The sequence below is a fragment of the Lactuca serriola genome, chromosome 4 (assembly GCF_051521515.1).
Source record: "Lactuca serriola cultivar US96UC23 chromosome 4, Lser_US96UC23_V15, whole genome shotgun sequence".
In the NCBI taxonomy this organism is placed as follows: Eukaryota; Viridiplantae; Streptophyta; class Magnoliopsida; order Asterales; family Asteraceae; genus Lactuca; species Lactuca serriola.
The window spans coordinates 109,526,136-109,538,472 of NC_136411.1; the positions used below are offsets into that span (position 1 = coordinate 109,526,136).

General features: G+C 36.9%; 2 protein-coding genes across 2 annotated transcripts; both read left to right on the plus strand.

Moving 5' to 3' along the window:
• The first annotated feature begins 7,996 nt into the window (after positions 1-7,996).
• On the plus strand, positions 7,997-8,585 carry LOC145102308 (auxin-induced protein X15-like). The gene has a single exon (XM_079039692.1). The coding sequence runs from the start codon at positions 8,115-8,117 to the stop codon at positions 8,415-8,417; it is 303 nt and encodes a 100-aa protein (XP_078895818.1). The 5' UTR covers positions 7,997-8,114; the 3' UTR covers positions 8,418-8,585.
• Positions 8,586-9,979: 1,394 nt separating this feature from the next.
• LOC145102309 (auxin-responsive protein SAUR21-like) lies at positions 9,980-10,552 on the plus strand. Its single transcript, XM_079039693.1, has one exon. The coding sequence runs from the start codon at positions 10,083-10,085 to the stop codon at positions 10,389-10,391; it is 309 nt and encodes a 102-aa protein (XP_078895819.1). The 5' UTR covers positions 9,980-10,082; the 3' UTR covers positions 10,392-10,552.
• Positions 10,553-12,337: the final 1,785 nt, after the last annotated feature.

Below are 12,337 nucleotides of genomic sequence, written 5' to 3' on the forward strand. Positions count from 1 at the left end.
TTCTAGACACTCTGCGATCGGAAAAGCTTTACGCCAAACTCTCCAAGTGTGAGTTCTGGCTTCGGAGTGTGAATTTCCTAGGCCACGTGGTTAGCCAAGACGGAATTCATGTGGACCCCTCTAAGGTCAAAGCTGTGGAGGGATGGGCAACTCCGACTACGCCCACAGAAATTCGTCAGTTTTTAGGCCTAGCAGGCTACTATAGGAGATTCATCCAAAACTTCTCTAAAATCGCCAAGCCACTTACCTTGCTTACGCAAAAGAGCATGCCATTCAAATGGACAGACCGGCAGGAGATTGCGTTTCAAACCTTGAAGCAAGCTCTCTGTAGCGCTCCTGTACTATCACTACCTGAAGGAACAGAAGATTTTGTAGTCTACTGTGACGCGTCGAATCAAGGCCTAGGTTGCGTTCTCATGCAACGTGGAAGAGTGATAGCATATGTGTCCCGCCAACTAAAGACGCATGAGGTAAATTATACGACCCATGACCTAGAACTGGGAGCTGTGGTTTTTGCTCTAAAAATTTGGAGGCACTACATGTACGGTACAAAGTGCACCATCTTCATAGACCACAAGAGCCTCCAGCACATCTTGAATCAAAAGGAGCTGAACATGAGACAACGGCGATGGGTGGAATTACTAAATGACTATGAATGCGAGATCAAGTACCATCCAGGCAAGGCCAACGTGGTAGCTGACGCATTAAGTCGGAAGGAGTACACAAATCGCCGTACGAAAACGCACTCGATAACTATTCAGTCTCATCTGGCCACTCAAATTGCATCAGTCCAGGCAGAGGCTATGTAAGCGGAAAATAGGAATAGTGAGGCATTGCGCTGGATGGAGAAGAACCTAGAAGTCAGGGAGAATGGGGTATACTACTTCATGAACCGTATTTGGGTCCCAAAAATCGGAGGGTTTAGGGAGACCGTTATGAAGGAAGCCCACAAGACACGATACTCCATTCATCCCGGTTCGGACAAGATGTACTTGGACATCAAGCAACACTATTGGTGGCCTAACATGAAGGCGGAAATCGCGACTTACGTTGGTAAGTGCCTTACGTGCGCCAAAGTAAAAGTGGAATACCAGAAACCTTCCGGATTGTTACAACAACCGGCAATCCCTGAGTGGAAATGGGAGGGGATATCTATGGACTTCGTGACCAAGCTGCCCAAGACGTCGGACGGACTGGACACCATATGGGTAATAATCGACCGACTGACGAAATCTGCCCATTTCCTACCAATCAAAGAGTCCTACAAGATGGAGAGACTGACGCGGTTGTACCTACGAGAGATCGTAAGACTCCATGGAGTGCCAAAATCTATCATCTCGGATAGGGACAGTAGGTTCACGTCGCGCTTTTGGCAGTCGCTCCACAAGGCCATGGGAACTCATCTTGATATGAGCACTGCGTATCACCCACAAACGGACGGTCAGAGCGAACGAACCATCCAGACGCTCGAGGACATGCTTCGTGCATGTGTGATAGACTTTGGAAAGTCTTGGGATACCCACCTACCGTTGATCGAGTTTTCATATAACAATAGTTATCATTCGAGCATCAAGGTGGCTCCTTTCGAAGCACTGTACGGGCGTAAATGTAGATCACCGTTATGTTGGGCTGAAGTAGGTGACACCCAGCTAGCAAGAACACATACGTCAAACAGGGCATTAACGGGACCGGAAATCATTCGCGAGACCACAGAAAAGATTGTCCAGATCAAAGCTCGATTACAAGCAACGCGTGACCGGCAAAAGAGCTACCCTGATAAACGGCGAAAGCCCTTAGAATTCCAGGTCGGTGATCGAGTATTGTTGAAGGTCTCACCCTGGAAAGGGGTTATACGTTTCGGAAAACGGGGAAAGCTGAACCCGCGATACATTGGACCTTTCGAAATCGTCGCCCGAATAGGTCCAGTAGCATACAGACTACAACTACCCGCGGAGCTAAACGGTGTACACCCCGTGTTTCATGTCTCTAATCTGAAAAAGTGCCTATCAGATGAAACCCTTGTCATTCCTCTTGACGAAATCGAAATCAATGAGAATCTCCTGTTCGTCGAAGAACCAATCGAAATCATGGACAGGGAGGTCAAGCGTACTAAACAAAGCCGCATCCCGATCGTGAAGGTACGGTGGAACGCAAAGCGTGGGCCAGAATTCACTTGGGAACGCGAAGACCAAATGAAACAAAAGTACCCTCACCTATTCTAGCATTTTCAAATCTAGCTTTCAAACAGAATTTCGGGACGAAATTCCCTCTAACGGGGGGATGATGTCACAACTGGAAATTTTGTGTCATGTAATCTATACACTCAAGCTAATGTGAATCAAAAGCTTAAGAATATGTGTAACACCTATGATTATAACTTCAAAAACTTCAAGTAAATACATCATACAAGTACTACAAGTAGTCATCAAACAATTGGAAAACCCTAGAAGTTCTTGTTAAGTCTATTTTGGACTAGAACTTCCTTATTGGATCCAAGTGGACCAATAAGCTTCCAATTGGACTATCATGGGCTTAGAACCCTAATTGGGCTCTAATTGGACTCACATCTATTTATTTCAATATTGTGAGCCATGTTGGACCTAGAATGAAATAAATTGAAAGCTTTGATCCATAATTAACCTAATTTGACCCTAACAAGTTATAAAAATCACCTTTATATTTATTTGGACCAAAAATCACTCAACTTAACCATGAGAATTGGGCTTAAGCATTTAAAGCCCAAAATTTTCTTTTCCTTTCCAAAATCTCGGCCCAAGGCCCAAATCCAAGAAAGAGTTGACTTTCAAGTGACACCTCATAATTAACCAAAGGACTTCCATGCAATACATCACATACCTCCATGCAAGTATCACTTCATGGTCTATTTCTCCATTCTCTCTCTCTTTCGGCCGAAAACACACACACACACCACAAAAATCTATTCCAAACTCTCCAAGTCTTGAAGAACAATCCTCCCTCCTCCTTCAAAAATTTCGTGAATCAAGGGCTTCACAAGGAAAATCCATCACCAAAAATCATCATCTAAGGTAAGTTGATGACTAATCCATGATCTAGCTACTTCATTTCATCAAAAATCCCTTCTAAATCTATTCCAACTTGTGATCATGCACCTTAGAAGTCACCAAACTCGAGATCTACCAAGGAAGGGTGCTAAGGCTGAAAATCACTTCACTTCTCTTCCATCTTCTCTCCAAAACCGAAACTACCCCCTTAAGGTGAGCTTCATACCCCCTATTTTCTGTTTTTATGAGTTTTGTGCGGGGGGGGGGGGGGGGGGGGAATACAAGTGAAAGTGTAGATCTATATGTGTTTATATGCCTTGTATGATTTCCATGCTTATATGTATGCTTTTATGTGTTTTAATGTTGGATCTAGCCATAAAACTCCTCAAAACCGAGATATAACTTATGTTATATGATTTTAGCATGAAATGTATTTCTACATACAAAGTGTTTCAAGAAAGATAGCTAAATGGTTTAGTAACAATTTTCTTTAAGCTAAAAACACAAATTTTGGGCCAAAAATGTGAAAAATACAAAATTAAGGGCCCAAATTGACATTTCACAGATTCTGATGGATGAAGTGTGCCAAAACAGTTTCCATAAAACTATTTCTGGAATTATACTCAATTAGAGGATTAAAAACATGAATTTCAAGCTTAATGGGCTAAAAATGAAAATTTCGGCCCAATGAGGCCCATTATGCGAATTTTTCTGTTTTGGAGGGCCAAAACTGTGATTTTCTGTAAAACAGTGGACCATAAGTGATCCAAGTCCTTTTCAAAGGTTTAAAATGATTTTTAAATTTAAAAAAGGACCAAAGTTGCAAAAATTTTACAATTTGGGCCAAAATTGTCAAAATTGCGAAAAGAAGGGTATTAACCGAGAAAACTGAAATTTCAGGGACTTAAGCTGTTTTCTATGAAAAATATGCTGGAAAATGTTTATTTCAATAATTTTTGGTGTTAAAATGTCAAGAAAATTGATTTAAGGACCAAACCGGAAAATATTTTAAATAAAGGGTTGAAAAAGTAAATTTTACAAACAAGGAGGGGCTGAAAACAGAAAATTTTAATGACTAATTCAATACAAACAATTTGACCAAGTAATGGTACTACAACTATCGACAAAATACAATACACTACAACACCAAAAGTCGTTGTTAAACGAATTGGTTCGGTCTCGAACCAATAAAAATCCGAAACCACTAACTCAACGATACTATGATACTACAATGCTATGATTCATACAAATAACGATTCGGAATTCATTATACATGTGCACAGACGTCTACGCACTATCTTTGGGCCCCACAAGTGTAAAATCTTGTTCGTTGAGCCTAGCTAGCCCGACGACCTGATCTTAAGGCCCAAAGACTTCATCTTACGAAGTGTTGGGTTTTACCAATCCGACACGACGTAACCGGACTTTCAATGGCTGTAGACTACTGGACCCCAAGGGTCCTTTAGTGTCGCTAGTAGAGTCTGCCTTTTTGCGAGGCGGGTCTGGGACCCCTCGTACCTTTTTATCCCCAACCGGCTAATGGAGTCGGCGAGGCCTTCGTGTCCTCCTTCTCTTCGGATGTGGGACTACAGGACGGTTGGATAACGTGATTAGTACGGACGACGCCTTCGGGATCGTTAGTATTGCTATAGACTAGTCGTTTGTGTAACGCGTGTTTGTAGCGGATAATCATGCTCAAAAATAATCCAATGTCGTCTGGAATGATAACTTCATGCGTTGCAATGGTTTCAAGAAATTTCATGGAATTCAAAGAATTAGGAAAACATCGGGTTTTCCTAGGGTTTTCAATACATACAATTTCAGAATACATACGATTTCAACAAACAATATTTTACAAGTATAGAAAACAAACAAGCATACTTATGGATCTTCACACCTTTTTGACTTTACTATTTTCAGAAAATATCGGATTTTCTGGCGGTTTTCCAACGACACGAAACATTTTTTTTAAATACAACTTATGAACTCACCAACATTTCATATGTTGACGTTTTTCAAAATACTTGTATTCTCAAGGAACCAGTGAATCAAAGGAAATCGTATTTCAGTGATGGCTTGCAGTTTATTTATGTACGAATCGAACAATTTATTGTGGAATGTAATGTTTAAACAATGTATTTCATGTAAACTCTACTGGTTGTACAATACTAATGCATGGTGATGAATGTTGTTATGTTTCATATATATTCAATGTTATGGTATTCAATTGAGTCACGACAGCCCCCGGACGTTTCCGCCGTCTGGTTCGAGGGTGTGACAGTGTGGTTGGTTGGTCTGTTGATGCGGAATTCTTTTACTAGTACGGTTTTAGCTACAAGCGTACCAAAAAAAACCCTATCGCACCAAAAGGTTTTAGGCTACCACCGCACCAAGAAAAAACCCTATTGCACCAAAAATAAGGTTATGTACTACTGCTGTCATAAATGGTTGATATGAAATGGAATGAAAATGCTAGTCTTATATATGTGTAATACTACAAAAAGTGTAATTAGGTCAAAAGGGACAATAATAAGAAAGTATGATTGTTACTACCTTCATATATGTTATTATAAGTCATATAATTTATTAGAAATGAGTTTCATGGAAATGAGGATAAAATGAGAAGAATTGTGAAAAATTAAAATTTACAAGAAATAATGAAAGTAGTAAATTTGGAGCTATGGGAGGCTAACCAAACGAAGGTGTTAAGGAACAAACAAGGTTGAAATGGAAAGAGGACGTATAAGACTAAACAATGTAAAATGAATCAACTTAATTGGCCAAACAATGAGCAAATTATGAGCATGCAAAGTTAAAAGACAATTCATTCATAAGTTATGTTTTTTTTTTTCAAAATTCCAAGGTATTAACTTTAGAGATTAATAGGTATAGAACTAGAATGATTCAGAAATATCTATAAAACGAAAGTTATAAACATTGTGTCAACAGAACATACAAAAATGATTCAAGAAAGTCAGAATAAAAATATAGTTACGATAATTTAAAAAAGTGAAGTTAAAACATAAAATTTATAGAAAATGAGTATTAACCTATGTTTTCGAGTTAACAACTCAATATTGGTACATATTCAGCCAAAGATGTCTGAAGATAAGTTGCAACACACTTTACTAACTTTCCACGGATATAAGAGTCAGATATCATACGAAGAATCTATGGTTGTTACAAGATGGGAAGAAAAATAAGAAAGAAAGATGGACAACGGCTAAATTTTTCTAATTGTTGGAGAAAGGCTATGTGGGCCACAACACAAAATGGGTAAATACCATCATTTAATCATAGTATAAATTCACAAGCCACGTGGTTGTGTTAGACACAAGCCCAAGCCAAAACATGTTGTAAGCGGACACTCACCCTCAAACTTAAGCAATGCATGGGAGGACGTGAGTGGTCCCTCAAGCCGTGAAATTTCGACACATGTTATTATCTACATCTTCAATAAATCGTTTCAAAAACTATATATTGATTTCAAACTTATAGTTAGCTAGGCAAATCGAAGGTTGAATACTCCTTGTCCACACACTCGGTTGGAAAGCCAAAAAGTTAATAACTATGATATAACAACCTCATAATAAAAGAGTCCGGAGGGAAACCAAATTGGGATATCAATTACAACGTCCTTCGTCAAAAGGTACCAAACTCAACATCTATCGACTAAAGTGCAAGTTGGTATATTGAGAAAGAGAAGATCAAAATTTTGCGATTTTTCAATATTAAAACGTTCACGTTCCCAATATGAATACCTTTCCCGTCTTTCAACATAAATCTAAAACTTGACAAGAGAGTCAAATTTTTTCTTTGCTCTGCGGGGTTCTGTCGGGATGGTCAAGAGATGATCAACGATGCTAAAAATGATGCGGTGGGTCTCAAAAAGTTTAAGACACGCGTAGTAATTGAGTTCGTCTAGACCAAGGATAAAGAGGAACATATGCATTGACGTTGGTAACGTCGAACGGCTTGTCTGAGTTCTGGCGGGTGGCAACCATCGGTGAGAAGATAAGGCGGTGACTATGGTTGTATTGAGAATGAAGACTAACAGGAAAAAAAGAGAGAAGATATGGATTGTAGGCTGAGGTGAGATAATCAGGATAAATCTGTTACAAATTTGATAGTATATTAAAACATTGTTTCCACATCAATCCCAATTCTCATTAAAGAAAAAGAATATATAATTGTACGACATACATAGGCCGAATGTCAACATTAATGGGTCGGGTATGTATAAATACATAGATATACATACCGAAATGGGTTAAAAAATATGCAAGCTATAATAGTTACATGGACTTTTGAGAGATAACATGATTTTTAACCCAAGCTACCAAATTAAGATTAAAATTTTTCATTCTGTTATAAATCTACAAAAAAAGAAAAAGAAAAAAAGAAAGAAAGAAAGAAAGAAAGAACGTTCAAACAGCTCTCCCTTTTTCGGGTTAGATGAAAGAAACAACATTTTCTTCTTGAATGGCCAATCCCCCATAACCACATCCCATGACACTCTCTATTCCCATTTAGTTAGAGTGGAACATTTTCTTCAAAAGCATATTACTAGCTGGTTAATTCATATGCCTAATTAGATTTGCTCCCTTTTCATTATTGATAGTGTTCAACATTCACCACCTAAAATGGTGGAATGGTTGTACTTCAAAAAATAAATAAATTATAAAGATGCAAAATGTTACGTTTTTTAATGGAACATATCCATGTGAATAATAATGGTGCATGTCCTTCAGAATCCAATATACATATGGGCCATAGTTTTGTTCACTCTTTTCCACTTACATTGCAGAAAATATGTGGCATACTTCATTCAACGTCTAATCCTTTGGGTCCAATAACAACTTGGAAGACAAAAGCATGTGATCTTGCATTTTGCAAGAATGTGTCACAATCTCTTCGCTAAAATTCCTACTATTACCCAATCTTATTGAAATCTTCTTACACCTATATAATGCATCCAATTGTGCTGATATCAAGCACAACTCCTCCACAGCACCTGTCACAAAAACGAAATCCTTTCATATTGCATTTCTTCACCAAAACAAATTAAGTGACCGTACCCTTCATATATACATGGCTATTCGTATGCCTCGGATCATTCAAGCAAAGAAAGTTCTTGGTCGATCATTGTCCAATGGAAGCCGTCCATCATCATCTACAGACATCATCCCTAAAGGACATTTTGCAGTTTATGTTGGTGATCAAGAGAAAAGACGATTTGTTGTTCCTTTATCATTATTAAACCAGCCTTCATTCCAAGACTTGCTACATCAAGCAGAGGAAGAATTTGGATATGATCATCCAATGGGTGGCCTCACAATTCCATGTCGTGAGGAAGTGTTTGTTGATGTTGCTTGCCGCCTTTGCTCGTTATGATGAAGAGCTAGGCATGCATCGTGAATTTGCTAACAGTTTTGTACAGTCAAAATTACCATGAGGATTAATTACTTGTAAATCAGAGGGAGTAATGTGGTCTCCAAATTAACTGTATGATAACAAAATTTAGTTTCAGCAATAATACATTAATGACGAGCATAGTTCAAACGTATGGTGTTCATGTTATGCCATTAGGGCTTTCTTTATCAATATCCTCTAAGCCCACCAGAACCACTTACTTTCTTTTGTTCTTTAGCTTGTATTTTCAATCTGTTCAAAAAAAAAGTGTGTATGCCTCATCTTTCTCCGTATACTGAATGTCACTATAGCTTTAAGGCCTGGATCAGTTGTTTCTTCAACACCACCAACCCAAGAGCTATCAGTTATTGTTCTTTTACTCTAACCTATTATAGGGACTGATTGGTGAAGAGAAATCGGCTGATGACCAATGATCAGTAGTTCGATAAAGGGAACGACTTTGTAAAAGGCCTGCTTATGTCTTTCTTGTGGAAGCTCAGAAGTTTAAACAAAAGAACTCACATAGAGAACATCATGGCATTTAGCTGCTTCTGATGGCAAACTATTAGGCATATTTTTAATAGATTATGACCATATTACTAATTAGGAAGGTTTCAATATAAAGTCCAGCTACAACTCTTGTATAGATATCATGAAAACTATGGAAAAAGGCAAGGCATTGAGTTTCAAATATTATAATCACAAAAGAATTCCAACAGAGACCCCTCTTGGAACATCCTAAACATCATAACATCCTACTTTCTTCTCAATAGATTTATTCCGCTACAAATCTTAATTACTCAAGCAACATGACAATCACTGACAACCTACCAAAATAGTTAGAAAGACCCCACAATATATATATATATATATATATATATATATATATATATATATATATATATATATATATATATATATATATATATATATATATTGTGGGGTCTTTCTAATATAAAAACACAATGGGTCACTTACTTAGTTGATATCAGAGTTACGGAAAAGCAAACAGCCAATCGGTTACCAGTTAAAGTCAAATAGCGGATCCTTTTGTATCGAACATTTATAACAGAACAACCTTCTGAAGATATATCTCTGATTTTCTTCTGGAGGGAAAAGCAAAATATTTAAGTGCGTACTATGTGTTTAATTCATATATCAGATTAGATATGAGCATTAATTTCTTTTTGGATGCTTTGTTGATTTCAGGACCTGAAATCGTGGACTTGTTGCACTTGAAAAAAAGATGCCTAACCTTCTGATATTTTTGACAAACATGGCCATGTGAGAAATAATGATGTGTGTCCATAAGACTCACTTGTAAATGGGCCCATAGTGTAGCTTAAGCTTGGCCACTCAGCGTTACTGAAATTTTGTGGCATACTTCATTGTACATATATAATTCTTTGGGACCAATAACAAGTTGGAAGACAAAACCATGTGATTTTTCTTTTTGGTAGAATGTGTCGCCATCTCTTCTTTGAAATTCCTACTATTATTCGATCTTCATTAAAATCTTCATACACCTATAAAATGGATACAATTGGGCTGATATGAAGCACAACTCATCCTCCCAAAATCGATCACAGCATCTTTCACATAAAAGAAATCCTTTTAGAAGAAAGAGACCGTAGCCTTCATATAAAAATGGCCATTCGTATGCCTCGAATCATTCAGGCCAAAAAAGTTCTCGGTCGATCATTCTCCAATGGAAGCCGCTCATCATCATCATCGGTAGACATCATCCCCAAAGGACATTTAGCAGTTTATGTTGGTGATCAAGAAAAAAGACGATTTGTTGTTCCTTTATCGTTATTAGACCAGCCTTCATTCCAAGATCTGTTACGTCAATCAGAGGAAGAATTTGGTTATGATCATCCAATGGGTGGCCTCACAATTCCATGTCGTGAGGATGTCTTCATTCATGTCGCTTCTGGCCTGGTCTGCTCATTATGACCAAGAATTTTGCATTCTATTCGCTAACATATAACGTAATTTTGTACAGTAGAAATCACCATGAAACCTAAGTATTTGTAAAGCTGTCTCCAAATTGTATAATAGCCAACATTAGTTTCACCATTAACATAGCAATGAAGAACATCATTCAAATTTTGGTATCTATATATGCATATTCCATCTTTCCTTTATTAATGTACTCTTATAAGGTGCTCAAAATCCGTACTTCAAACTTTCTAAATCGATCTAACAAGTGTTCAAAAATGGTAATTATTTCACATAAATTTTCTATATAGTTAATACTACATTTCTTCTGCGCTAAGACAGCCACACGACTTCAATCAAGCACCAAATTTCGCTGAACTCAACACATAGACTCCTCCACATATACTGTGCGGCTTCCTCGTGTGATCGTGTGATCCACATTCCACAATCTCATCGGCACGATATCATCACGACCTTCCATTTCGCGTTATAGGCGGTGGCAGGGATTTAAGACCATTAATCACTCAAAATTCAATTTCATCAAAATCAGGCCTTAAACACTTGTATTTCTCCATTTTCTTTGGACCGTAAATATCATATATGATTTTTGTATCTTTTGACTCAGCCAATGGTCTTCATGCTTTTGGCTTTATACAAAAATCTTGGTGATTTTGTCTTAATATCAATATTTCTTTACTAATTATTGTTGATTCTCATTTATATAGTATTGGTTCCATACATTGGATGTATTATTTTGGATTATCAAACCGTATGAAGATGCAAGTTCGATTATTTGAAACTTTAAACTTGGACTGAGATTTACCAATACTGATAAAGTTTGTTATTTTTGTTCATTTTTAACTAATATTATTGTGAAAGACTTGTTAAAAACTAGCAGGACAAAGACGACATACGAAGGTTCTTTTTGATACGACACAATTCGAGTTTTTTTAATTGTTATATTCGGCATGTCAAAAAATATCTTCTAAACAAGTTTATAAGCGAGGTTTTTAAAGAGCTACTCAAACTCGAATTTTAACAAACTTTAAAATCTTTTTTAAAATCCTCCCTTCATATATGTTCATTTCCCTAGACCTAGGGCCAAGGAGCCAAAAGCGAAGATAGAAGAAAAGTAGTCTATTGGTTAGCTAAGTGCAAAAGTGACAAAAATAAGAAAGTATGATTGTTATTACCTTTATATATGTTATTATAAGTCATATAATTTATTAGAAAGGAGTTTCACGGAAATGAGGGTAAAATGAGAAGAATTATGAAAAATTAAAGTATAAATGAAATAATGAAAGTAGTAAATTTGGAGCTCTAGGAGGCTAACCAAACGTAGGTGTTAAGGAACAAACCGGGTTGAAATGGAAAAAGGACGTATAATACTAAACAATCTAAAATGACTCAATTTAATTGGTAAAACAATGAGCAAATTATGAGCTTGCAAAGTTAAAAGACAATTCATTCATAAGTTATGGGTTATTTCAAAATTCCAAGGTACTAACTTTAGAGGTTAATAGCTATAGATCTAGAATGATTCAGAAAAGTCTATAAAAAGAATGTTATAAACATTATGTCAACAGAAACATAAAACGATTCAAGAAAATTAGAATCATTATGAAGTAGTTATGATCATTTAAAAAAGTCAAGTTAAAACATAAAGTTTACAAAAAACGAGTATAAACCTATGTTCATGAGTTAATAACTCAATATTTGTACATATTCAGCCAAAGATGTTTGAAGAGAAGTAGCAACACACTTTACTAACTTTCTACGGATATAAGATTCATCGAAATCTGATATCATATGAAGAATCTATGGTTGTTAGAAGACGAGAAGAAAAATAAGAAAGAAAAATGGAGAACGGCTAAAATTTTCAAAGTGTAGGAAAAGGCCATGTGGACTGCGCCATAAAATGGGTAGATAACATCATTTAATCATAGTCTAACTTCTTAAGC

Coding starts and splice junctions, on each gene's coding strand:
- LOC145102308 (XM_079039692.1), top strand. CDS start 8,115: ATGGCTATTCGTATGCCTCGGATCATTCAAGCAAAGAAAGTTCTTGGT.
- LOC145102309 (XM_079039693.1), top strand. CDS start 10,083: ATGGCCATTCGTATGCCTCGAATCATTCAGGCCAAAAAAGTTCTCGGT.